The sequence below is a fragment of the Podarcis erhardii genome (genome assembly GCF_964252035.2).
Source record: "Podarcis erhardii genome assembly, chromosome: 8".
Lineage (NCBI taxonomy): Eukaryota > Metazoa > Chordata > Lepidosauria > Squamata > Lacertidae > Podarcis > Podarcis erhardii.
Genome location: NC_138499.1, coordinates 36,473,647 through 36,486,617, shown reverse-complemented (window position 1 = coordinate 36,486,617; position 12,971 = coordinate 36,473,647). Strand labels below are relative to the sequence as shown.

The 12,971-nt window shown below is 41.4% G+C and overlaps 1 protein-coding gene across 1 annotated transcript; it reads right to left on the bottom strand.

Moving 5' to 3' along the window:
* Positions 1–4,678: 4,678 nt before the first annotated feature.
* Positions 4,679–12,881, bottom strand: LOC309348922 (E3 ubiquitin-protein ligase RNF4-like). Its single transcript, XM_081874739.1, has 2 exons — positions 12,729–12,881; positions 4,679–8,775 (listed from the first exon to the last, which is right to left on the bottom strand). Exon 2 carries the CDS (start codon positions 8,727–8,729, stop codon positions 7,896–7,898), a length of 834 nt encoding a protein of 277 aa, XP_081730865.1. The 5' UTR covers positions 8,730–8,775; positions 12,729–12,881; the 3' UTR covers positions 4,679–7,895.
* Between the last annotated feature and the right edge of the window lie 90 nt (positions 12,882–12,971).

The following is a 12,971-nucleotide window of genomic DNA, read 5'->3' as shown; positions in this document are numbered from 1 at the left end:
TATTTAGGAGTAAGCCCTACTGAACTCTGATATTTACTTCTAGTCAACACAAATAGGATTGAGCTGCATCTTGGTTACATCCAAACTGTTGAACTGAAATCGCCTGAGAAAATGGTTTCAATTCTAGTACTTCCATCTGACTGATTTATGGCTAAGATTTACCAGAAACTAATTAAATGGAAGCATGAGAATTCCCTAAGGGTGAATATGGAGAAATAAGATCAGGGCTTTCCTTTTTCTTTTGGTGTGTGTGAGAGAGACAGTAATCACTGTTATGGAGTACTGGCACCCTTTTTTTTTTTACCCCCCCCCAAAAAAAACTGGACATGATTAAGTTGTCGTGGATAAATTGCTTATACCAAAAGCTTGAAATACTTACTAAGTATTGCTATTGAAGTTTATTTTAAATGTTTGTATATTGTTTTACTGAATAAACTGATGAAATAAAAAAGGAGTTAATTGGAATCCTAATCTCATGAACTCTCCAATACCTTCCAATGTAACTATGTCTATGTAGCACTGATTCTGTAAGGCAAAGGAAGGTCACTACAATTTTTCAAAAGTGAAGAGCCTAATTCAAACAGCCTGCCTTGAAATCTAACATTAATGGCTTTGCTATAACCTTTTGGTTTTAGAGCTGTTATTTGTTTATAAGTCTCAATAGCCTTTTCGGTATCACAGCTTCCAAAAATGGTTAAACTAAATTTTCTTCATAAACAAGCCAAATCTGAAAAACAAGCTGATCATTAACTAAGATTGCAACATTCCACTCCACAATCTCTAGAATTTTTAGGTAGATCTTGCTTGCTTGTCCTTTTGATCAGACACCAGCCTTGTGAGAAAAAAAAATGGCTCTATAAATATTTGAGTATCTTTTAATTATTGACTTTGGTGATGTCATTAGAAGTCAAGGAAGCAATACCTATGAGTTACTGATGTGCAAGATTGCTGCCAGACCAAGGGCTGGATGTGGCTCTCCAAACAATTTTTTATGCCCCCCACCCTCAATTTTTTGTGGTTGCACCAAAAACAAAACTAAACTAGAAACAGGGCAGGAAATGTAAGTTTAAACTATTCCTCAACCCAGCTCAGTAATGGAAATGCAGATTGTGTCTTATCAGATTGATAATCTTTTGAACAGGGAGATGACAGCTCCCATTCTCAGCTGAACTACGCATGTGCCCGTATTTGTGTATGCATGTACATGCAAGTGTGTTCTTGTTGGGAGTATAGGGTGACCACACCCACTAGAGTGGGCCTTGCCTACTCTAGATGAGTGAATGATTGAAGCCGACTGAGAGACAATCATCACAATTCTCAGATGCTAGTTCCTCCATGCTTTCATTTCAAAATGCAGAAACCAAACAATGCTAATAGTTAACAAAAAGAAAACAGACACACACCCTTTCTGGAGGCATGCTGCATGTTCTCCAGTAGTTTTGCCATTTGCCAAAACATTCCGGGAACCAGCAGTTATCTGTGCTTGTGAATCTGGGGAGGAGGAGCTGCACTAAATGCTTTGAGTGACCTTGTTATGAGAGAGATAAACTGTTCCTGAACAATGATATAAAGCATTCTTTCAGAGAGAGCTGTGGACCTGTGCACATGACAGAAACATTAAAGAGAGCTTGGATCTGGCATGAATTATTCTGTCAATTTATGCTTTCTCAAACACATCATTCTTAAAGAAAGAGATGCAATGCAACAGACAGATCCAGATTACATAAAACTGGCCATAGTGAAGTTTATTGAACATAATAAAACTTGTTAACAAAGGAGAGCAGATCTGAAGCAGCTTACACTTCAAATGAAATCCTCCTAAGGCAGCACTTAAATGAGTAGTTTTATATGCTTCATCCTCAGACAGCAGTTGAGGTACTTCCATGGAATGTAAGTTCACTCTCTTCTCCGTATTAAGTGTAAATGTGTAACTCAGGCATTGAATAAGCAACACTTTGAATTCTTTTTACTTCAGAAAATTCCGAAGTTTGATCTCATTCATAAAGTATTAAATTCATCCTGGTTTGGAGAACTCTTTATAGAGATAAAAGTGGAGCATAATTAAAGCTATCAATTAGCTGCTGGTTTTCAAGTCCAATACCTTTTACTATATCCAAGGAAGACCCCCTCAGTTTAAATAAACATTTTGAAGAGGATCAGTACATGCCCCTAATAAAAAACTAAGCATAGCTTTTTACAACTTTCTTCTATTACTGATTTCCCCCCCTTCCAAAGCTGCAGCTCCACAGGCACAATGGATTTGTGTGCACAAGAGAGCTTTCCTTCCCTGCCAATCCCCACCATGTACACCCTGAGTCAGCTCCAGAGGTTTGGGAGAACCTGTGCAGCATACTTGGCAGCACGTGTGCGCGCGTGTGTGCATGCACAGAAGAAATAGAAGTCTTGTTGAGTCAGCAGAACCCCACTGGCACAGCATTAGATGCAACCCATTTTATGTGTATTCCTCCTTCCTCCAAGCTGCTCAATATTAAGCCACCGATAAACCCACTATCCAACCTGACATAGTTTTTGTTGTTTTTCGTGTGGGAAATTGCAGTCACACAGAACTATGTCCAAGTGCTAGTTAGTGTATGAAGGGGCGAAGACAACAGGGTTGATTCCTAGGCTCAGCTAGGTCGCACACTCTCTTCTCTGATGAGAAAGGAAGCGAAGCCTACTCTTCTTGTTCTCTCTCTACACCACATAACTGGCAAGCTCCGATCTTAAAGCATGTTTGAAACTATCTGTATTTTCTACCCAAGAGTATTCTGCCTGTGCTCTCTCTGCAGCTGCTTGGACAAATACATGAATGTGATCTTTGGAACATTTTGTAAGTAAAGTATTTTTAAACTTACTTAACTGTGTGTGGTCTATTTATTGCAAGAGGGGTGCAGAGTGTCTAACAACTTATATTCGTAATGCTATACTGCTGCTTGACTTTTGTGAATTTAAACTCTGTTCTTGGGGGGCTCTCTCCTGCTGGACAGTGAGTTTAACCCCATGTTTTAAATCCAGGCACCCAACTAATTCTTTTATTTATCTCACCTGCATGGGTCACAGGGATTCTTATTTTCCTCTTACATTTTAAATAAGCATTTGCAATTGAGTATGGAAGCCAACATGTAACAAAAAGTCTTGTGGCACCTTAAAGGTGAACAGATTTATCACTACATAAGCTTTTATAGACCAGAGCCCACTTCATCAGATGCATGAAAGATTATTCTGTCGGCAGATTTTCAGTTTTATTTATCACATTTGTTATATACTACCACCTTTCATCTAAAACAGCATCCATGGTTCCTTTTCTCCTCACAACAGCCCTGTAAGGTAGGCAAGGCTGAGATATGGGGACTGCTTCAAGATCATGCAGAAATGTGAACCAAGCTTCTTAGACCTAGTCAAACTTTAACCACTATACAATCAAACCTCGGTTGTGGAACGTAATCTGTTCTGAAAGCCCGTTCAGCTTCCGAAATGTTTCACAACTGAAGTGCGTCCCCCGATTGGTTGCAAGAGCCTCCTGCACTCAAGCGGAAGTTGTGTTGGATGTTCGGCTTCCGAAAAATATTCAAAAATCAGAGCATTTACTTCTAGGCTCTCGATGCTCAAGAGCTGAAACGTTCCAAAACAGAGGCGTTCGGGAGCCGAGGTTTGACTCTTCCACACTGGCACTCATATTTTATGGATGTGAATTCAGTTTATAAGAGGCTTATGTGCTAGATGGCTTTCCAGCTACAGCTTTCTGCAACTTCTAATTTGGGAATGGTCAGAGATGTAGGATATTGATTGCTCAAAGTTTATTTTGGATTTCAGTGGCATACAAATTTCAGTTCTTTATTCAAGCCTTTGCAGGTCTTGTGTCTTAAGGAGTCAGAACTAGGACATCAGCTTCATGGTTAATTCTGCATTCCACTCATTTTTTTTTGTACCCCAAATAATTGGTGTATTACTTGTAGTTGTGGCTGATTATTTACAACCCACTTTTTTATGTTCCAGCCATTCCCTTCAGGATGCAGCAGACCAATCCAATTAGGGATGAAAAGGAGCAATTCCACTAGACAGTTTCATACCTCCACAGGTTGGCTCATATACTTCTGCTGTTGCAAAGAAGAAAAGCTAGAGCAAGGATAAGGAACCTGTGGCACACCAAGCATTGATTGGATTACAACTTCCATCCCAAACCATGGGCTATGCTGGCTGAGGAAAACAACTTATGGGGAGTCACAGGTTCCCCATCCCTGAGCTACAGGTAAATGTAATAACAGAAATACACCTTTACCTGCAGTCTACAATGGCACAATCCAAGAAAATATTAGCTACTTAATTCTACTGACTGCCGAAACAGGCAAAAGATCCAGTAACAAGTGCCACCTCCCACAGTCCAAGGAACAGTACTCCAGGTTTTTCCACGGCCGATTCCAGATACCAGGTTGTATACAATTCAGGACAAATCTTTCCTGAGACAGAATACACTCTGGCAAAGCCTAAAATGTGGGGCTAGGAACTTTTGCCCAATATTTCCAACTCCTGCCCATTTGCCTTGCACAACACTGCATTGGATATAACCCAGCATGTATTGTGCAAAGCAAGAGGCAAGTTGTGCTTGTGTTCTTCAACAGCTATACCTTTAAACATCCAAGTTTCTCCCCCTGCCAATTTAGAGGAAGAAAAAAAACTATTTTCATCTGCAGTTAAAATTTATTTGCCTAGATTTTATTTGCCAAATTGAGATTCCAAAAAGCAAAGCTGATATACACACAGGAATACACTTAAATAAGAAAAAAAATATACAAATTTACAAATGGAAAAAGAGAGGCAACAGAGAATTAACTATTTGTTCTTAAATCCATGCATCTTAAGCCAGTATCACTTGCCCTGAAACCAAAATTGCTTTTGACAATGCAAACAGAATGGCCTTGTTCAGACACAACACTGAACTATGATTCAGTGTTACATGCACATGCCTCAGGCTTGTGTGCTTCCTTCCCCACTCTTTCAGTGAAGAGGGTAACGTCAGTTGTTATAAATCAACCACAGTGCTAGCATTATGTCCAAACACTAAACTCTGGGTAATCTCAACTATGGATTAATGAAATAATTCAACTTTGTGGTGGAACTTGGGTTGTTTTAGTATAGTACAATGGAACCTCAGTTGTCAAACACTTGGGAAGTTGAACGTTTTGGCTTTCAAACACTGACAACCCAGAAGTAAATGCTTCTGCTTTCGAACGTGCCTCAGAAGCTGAACAGCTTCCAAGGCAAGTTTCTCCATTTTTTTCAATGGATTTGGCCAACCAGCAATTGCACCTTGGTCATTGAATGTTTTGGAAGTCAAACCGTCTTCCAGAACAAATTACTTTCTACAACCGAGGAGTGAAAACTAAACATTTTCCTATGTTTGGACATAATTCTGAACTGTTGCTAATAAAAAATGAAAGTGAAAGCATCCTCACTGTCACACAGACAAGGGGAAGGAGCAATTGATGAGCCCAAGGCTTATTCAGGTAACATTAAACTATAGTTTAAAGCCACAAGAAGGTGCAGCTACAGTGTGCTAAATTTGAAGTTAGTAACACGAACTGTGTGTTCTGTAGATAGAACATTCAAACTTAGCACCCTTTTTTTGTTAATCAAATATTCAGGTAGAGGTATACCATATGAAACAATATACTACTAAAGCATGAATAGAACTGCACACCCTCTGAAGACTAGGGAAATAGGTTTATTAAATCATTTATAACTCCTGATGTACAGCCCAATCCAACACATTAGATGAAAAGCCTCATTCAGTTCAATGGAACTTACAAGTAACTCTCTGTAGAACTGCATCCTTACTTCCTTAAAATTCCCAAGTCTTGCCTTTGACAAGATGGATAGCTATTTTGCCATGGATTTTAAAGTGTACAGTATTAAGATTCAATGGCTGATGTTTGAATTGATACATTTCTAGATGCCTGCTGAAATGGCTTTTACCAGTTACTAACTTGAACTTTTAAGAAATTATTCAGTTTTGAATTATGAAGAACCAAAGCATCCCCAATATGTGAGATATATTTTGCTAAGCTGGTGAACGATATTACATGAAACATTTCTCAAACTTCATTATACAATTATTGTGGCCCTTAAAAATTCTGAGTGGTGCAGGAGCTGCAAATCTGAAAGCACCACATGCTGCATCTAAAGTGCTCAGCTACACTGGTAGCATAATCACATGGTTTGGTCATTTAGATGCAGCCCTGAGCCATATGCCTAAAGCACCTATGATGAGGCCAGAACCTCTGAAGGATACCTATATCAGTGAAAGCTAAAAATCATGACCCTTTAACTGTACAATTTTCTGCATATTTAAACTTCTGAACATGAACTTAGTTTTTCTATCATAACCCAGGAGGTTAGAAGGCATCTAAAATTTTCTCTACAGCTCCAACAATGAGCAAATATTCTATTTTAAATGCTTGCTAATATTTGTATAGTTCTGATTTTATACTATTACATTTTGTATACTTTAATGGACTTATTGCATATTAGTGTAGGTAAGGACCCATCTTTCCTGTTTTTCTGTATATTCCTGACAGAGCCTGTGTTTGTGCAGCTTGCACAGCTCTTTTCTCCCTGCTGATGGAGGTACTGGGGTTTTGTTGTTTTTTGGGGGTGGGGGCAATGTCCAGTGCTTCCCTTACAGAAGAAATAATCTGAAGCTCAGAAAATGGACTTGCGGACAGACTTCAAGCTGCACTGTAATGAATATGAGAAACTTATCTATCAGCAATATAGAAATCCCATGAACCTAATATGCCACGGCTTTACACATGAAAATAGAAAGTCATCAGAAAATGCTTAGTTCTGAACTTAGTAAAGTAACTAAACTCCATATAGCGTCAGCTGTCCCCTACCTAGTGCCCTTCAGATGCTTCAGACTACTATTTCCATCAGTCCCAGCCAGAACAACTGTGCTAACCGGAGATGATGGGAGTTGCAGTCCAAAACATCTGGTGGGTACCAGATCTGAGAAAGCTGCACAGCATTCTGAATACTGTCAAATGGCAAGCAGGCCACGATGTGACAATTTTCAAAATACTGAAGATTGAATCACTTATGATTAAGCATGTCCGCAACAGAATATTCTTAAAATGTTAGCTAATTAGTACATTAAGGTTTTTTGTGTGTTTTGTTTGATATAAAGCTGTTTAGCATTATATTATGAGTATCTAACAGGGCCAAGGTAAGTAACCACACCTCCCCCCCTCCAGGTATAAGGTGTGCACATACAAGATTTGCTTATAGGTATGGCTGTAACAGCCAAATATTTCTTACAGATAGTCTTTGTCTTCTGCGTTGATTAAAAAAGACATCCAAATACAGTATTTACACATCTGATATTGCAAGTGTGTTGCAGTATGATTATAAAGTCAGGTCCCATATGAAATTCTGAAGTTTCCACAAAAGGAGGCTCATCATGGGTAAACAGATAACATTTGGTATCAATTCTTAAAGAGTGAACAGCACAACAGTTGCAGGTTTGGTAGTCGTTTGCCACTTTTACTTGTACTATCATGATCATAATAACTCCAAAGTCCTGAACAAAATGCATTCACACTGTCCCCCAAAGTGGTCAATACATTTTGCAAAGGTTTCATTCAAGTTCTTTGAAAGTAACACAGCAAGACTAGCTGCTTCTCACACACTGTCCTTCAGCAAATGTGTTGGTACGAATATCAAAACAAAACCAAACCCATGTGTAGGACTGGCCAATAAAAAGGCCAACTAGAAAAGGTCACAAATCAACTTCACAAGTGGGCACATATGTGATCTATAACCCTTTGTTTGCAGAGGTATAAGTTTATGCAGGATCCACAGAAGTTCAAGTTAGATTCTTCAGAGAATAATTTAAAGCTTCATATATAAATTGGATGATATTGTTTATAACCAAGCTTCTTCCTACAAGTTGGGCAAGAATTAGCATTTCTTAGCGAATCACGGAGGCACTGACTACAAAAGACATGACCACACTTTGTTGATACAATGAGCCGCCCGCTCTGCACAATTTCAGAGTAGCCATCCATGCAAATTGGACAACTCACGGTACCTGAACGCCGTGAATTTGAAATTCCATCATCAAGCAATTCCAATTCTCTGGGCAATGTACCGGTCAGCACCACATCATTATCTCTTGCGTCATCATCATCACTGCTTAGTACACAGCTGTCAGGCAGCTGTTGCCTTCTTAACTCTTGATTTCTTCGTCGAACATTTTCTTCAACTATCACAACAGAATCATTGTGTGTCAGATCAACGACTACTGGTTCTGAAGATTCACAAGTAAGGTCTACGACTTCTTCACAAGCACCTTCTTCGAGGTCAATTGGCTCTGCCTGTGAAGCTGCTTCAGCAGCTGAAGCAGCCATTCTACTTTGCTTGCGTGTTTGTCTAGAATTAATTGTCCCTCCACAACGCTTTTTGGGCACCTCGGTCTTCCCCATCCTTTCACTGGAAATCACAGGAGTGGCTGCTACATCATTTCCGGTGCTAGAAACTGTTGCTGCAGCAGCAGCCATTTGCAAGGAGGCCACAAAGGAAGTTGATGGGGATGAAGAGGGAGAAGCAGGGGTTGAAGCAGCAGGCCCTGCAGGCTTGATCTCCAGGGCACCAGAGAGACTTGCTAAGCCAAGGCCACTGCCCTTCTTATTCTTCTTGCGCTTGGCACAACGCTTGGCATCAGTTGGGCTCATGGTACATAGAGGCAGAAGAGGCCAAACTCCCAATTAAACTAGTATTCTAGGAACAAAAGAAATGCATGATAAATTCTGACACATGACATAGATTGCCCACATACATATTTCCAAGTGACTAGTCACAAAACACAAGACTGTACCCACCCACATTGTGGTATGCGAATGTATTTTTTTTTAAAAAAAACAAATGCTCTATTCCTAAGTATGGTTTTCTCATATTGTTCAACTGTCCCTTAGTCAACTGGGCTGTGCTGCAGCTCGAATGGAAGTTGGTGGTTCTTGGTGTCTCTGCCCCAATTCCTGGTTCAGAGAACAGATTCAGACCTGAACTAAGTTAGCATGCATCCCCTTTCAATGCACAAATAAGCATAAAGTCTACCTAAGTATCACCAAGGCCTTAGCATGAAAGAATTAAAATTGCCTACAATCTATTATTAGCAACAGGGCACTGGAAAATAAATATCTATGTTGATAACTACAAATAAAACCCTTGCAAAAGCCTTAAAAGCACTGAAATAGTGAAACAAGAAAACATTCAGATTTTGAAAGATATTCAATCTTAGCAGCTCAAGCTTGATGAGGGATAAGGAATATTATAAAAGAGTTAAGACAAGAAGCAAGAGACCGCATTTTGAACTGCCAAGAACTCATCCTTAGAGACAATATTGTCTTTAGTTTGTGTTTAGCTTATCAGAGGGCAAGTTTAAAGGAAAGGTTCCCTGAAAATTCCCAACTAACAAATGTCTAGGCTGCTGATATTAATAGGGCTAGAGCACTTGCAAAAGCCCAGGCACAAGCAATGGCTACTGATCCATATGAAGCAGAAATGTATGTCATTTTTTGAACAGAAAACGTACAAAGAGTTAAAACATAAAGCCAAAAGATGGCAATGCAGCACAGAAATTAGTTGCACAAGTTGTTGACACGTTCCAAGCTCAGAGAATGCCCAGCATAAAGGTCTACATGCTATAGCCTTTTTGGAACCAACCATTTTGCCCAGGCTGGCCAGATGCTTTCTGCTACTCAGGAGCGCCCCCTTGTGACAAAGTTGAGATTTCCAGTCACGTGGTTTGCAACTGAAATCTCCTATGTTGTGGTTTGCAAACAAACCCAAGCTGCGATGGGTTTTTCCTGTGCTGGCTGATTATTTAAGGGGCTTCTAATGGTGCTCTTGCTTCTCAAAAGTGAAATGGCTCTAGTACTTAAGCAGTGCCCCTTTTCTTGCTTTGCCTTTCATGTCTTCTCATAATATTTTTGCTGGCTTGCTTGGAAGAATAAAGGTTTGCCCCCTTTATTTGGCTTCTGCTGCATCGTTGCTGTTTTTCCCCTAGGAATACAGGTTGAGCCTGGGGTTGGAGAGAAGAGACTGGAAATTTTTTTTGGGGGGGGGGTTGTTGGGGGTGTTCCCTTTATGTGTATCTGCCCATTCTGAAGTTTTATTTTGCGTATCTGATGGCATATTTAGTATGGAGAGAGGAGTCCAAGTAGAATAAATATTCTTAGATTTGAAATAGATAAGAAAACCATTCCTGCTTATTTGTGACAGTGAGATTTACTGGATGTGTGCTGTCTGCTTTTTAAACCCAAGTCTGAAGCGTGAGACACAGCATCTTTCTAGCCCTTCCTGGGGATGAGTTAGCAAAGTTTGCTGAGGACATCAAGTTGTTCTGGGTAATTTTTAACTAAAAGAGGCTGTGAGGCACTCCAAAAGGACCTCTCCAAACTGGGGGAATGAGCAGTAAAATGGTAAATCTGATTCAGTGTTAACAAGGGTAAAGTGATGCATGTTGAGGCAAAACACCCTAACATTGTATATATGCTATTGAGGTTTGAGTTGACAGTGGCTGACCAAGAACATAGATATTAGGGTCATAGTGGATAGCTCAACTAAGATGTAGATCTAGGTTGTGCCAGCAGTAAAAAAACAGTAATTATATTTTAGGGGAAAATAGGAAATGGACTTAAAACATAATGCTACATTGGCAATTGACATCTCCATCTGGCTGGCCTCTCTGGCTTTCTTAAGCAGCTAAGCAGAAGAGCTTATTCACTGCATTTATATCCCAGCTTTTTCTCCAAAGAGTAGACACTTCACCCCCTCCCGTTAATCCTTACAATAACCCTGTGAGGTAGGTTAAGAGGCTGTGACTGACTCCAATGTCACTCAGCTTCATGACTGAGTGGGGATTTTAACCCTGATCTCTAACCACTACATGTCACTGGCTTGCTACAGTACTTCTGCTACTGGGCAGCTATAAATTAAGCAGATAAACAAACATGGGGAAAGCCAATGTCACTTAGAGAAGGATCTGAAATATTTTCCTTGAAGCTTGAATTTGTTTATTCTGGATTTTTATTTGAGGTTTTAATGTGTTGTAAACAGCTTTGAGATTTTTCTTTAAAATATAAAGCTGTATATAAATGAAATAAATAATAATAATAGTAAACCCCACTAGGGCAAAATGGCACCTAGACATTCTGTTGTGGTGACCGTAACCCAAGTTTACAGTGCCATTTGGTGATTAGCTTATACCCCTTAGTTTCTAACACTGGATAGAGCTCATCAGAAAGATGGGAAGTTCAACATCTGTCTATTAAATATATTAGCCACGTCACCTCCAGGAATTCAGTAAAACCAGATTATCTGCAAGGAAACTCCACCCGATGATTTTTGGTACCATTTGGTACATAACACAGTGTACATCTCTCCCGGTATGCCCCACGGAGAGCCCCAAGGTCCATAAATAGCAACACCCTAGTGGTCCCGGGCCCTAAGGAAGTTAGATTAGCTTCAACCAGAGCCAGGGCCTTTTCAACACTGGCTCCGGCCTGGTGGAACGCTCTGCCTCATGAGACCAGGGCCTTGCAGGATCTGATTTCTTTCTGCAGGGCCTGTAAGACAGAGTTGTTCTGCCTGGCCTTTGGCTTGGAGCCAATTTGATTCCCTCCCTCTCTTTCTTTTTTCTTTCTCCTCCTGTGATGAGGCTGCATTTTAATATTTTTATGTTGTATTTTAATCTTGTTTTTAAGTTGTATTCATTCAACTTGTTTTTATTATTGCTTGTTAGCCACCCTGAGCCCGGCCTTGGCTGGGGAGGGTGGGGTATAAATAAAAATTATTATTACTATTATATCTACTGAGTCAAGCCTGTTGTGTGCCACTTTGGGTGGGCTATACAGAAAAGGGTTACATACAATCTCATCATCAAGCTAATAAATGCCTTATCTGCATAATAGGGACTAGAACATCAGGCACTCACTGCCACTTCCCCAGCTCCAAAGCTAGGAGAAAGGCTAGAGGCTGGTTTGGCAGCTGAACCCAGGGGAAGCCGGGTGGGGGTGGGGGGGAGCACCACACTTCTATGTCGGGAAGAAGTCCTGACAGAGAGGCTGGCAACTCCGATGTTAGGCTTGGTCGGCAACTTGCCAGAGGCCTGCTTCCAACCTTTGAGCTGGGGAGATGTGAATCGTTGGTACAAACCTTCCAGGGCCGCCTCCGTTCATAGTTCGAAGGTCGCGGGGAGGGGAAGAGGGGAGAGGCTGAGGCTCCTCGGAGCGGCGAGTCTAGGCCAAGAGCAGCCCTTAGGCGCGCCAAGGAACGAGATTGGGCGCACTTCCTGTTCCCTGCCTAGACCACCGCGATTCCAAAAAGCCTCCCATCGCTGTCCCCTTGCGCAGAGCTCGAACCACACCCAAATATATTCGTTACGGTTTCGATTCTGAGGGGTTGCCTCCTTCTCGCCGCAGCCCCACGGAACCCTCAGCCTCCAAAGCGGCCCCACAGGAAAGGCCCTGCCGGGGAGCGGCCTTTCTGAAGACGACAGCCAGGGCCTACCTGTCACGAACACGAACATCCGGCGTACAATGGCAGTCTTTCGAGAAAGGCCTCCCCGACCCTCCTCTGTACGGGACGAAACTACCACAGAACAACCTCTAGAGGCCGTTCCCGCTACCCAGAGACCCCCCAAAGGGGAACAAATCCTTTCTTAAACCCACCACAGAAACGGACGACGCTGCAGAAATCCACACGGCCGCTCTTTCCCGAGCAGCCTCCCTCCGAAGACTCGCACGCACCTTCCTCTCCGAGGCTCCCCCACAGCTCGACGCCCGACCGCGGAGAACGTTAAAACGTCACTTCCTCCTCCTCCACTTCACCCCCCTCCCATCTCCGCAATTCGACAAATGCCGCGCAAGCGCGCCGTCGCTATTTGCTCGGGCTGTTTAACATACGGGACATTT

Bases quoted from the DNA above. Each gene is read 5' to 3' on its own strand.
- LOC309348922 (XM_081874739.1), bottom strand. From the start codon at position 8,729: ATGAGCCCAACTGATGCCAAGCGTTGTGCCAAGCGCAAGAAGAATAAG.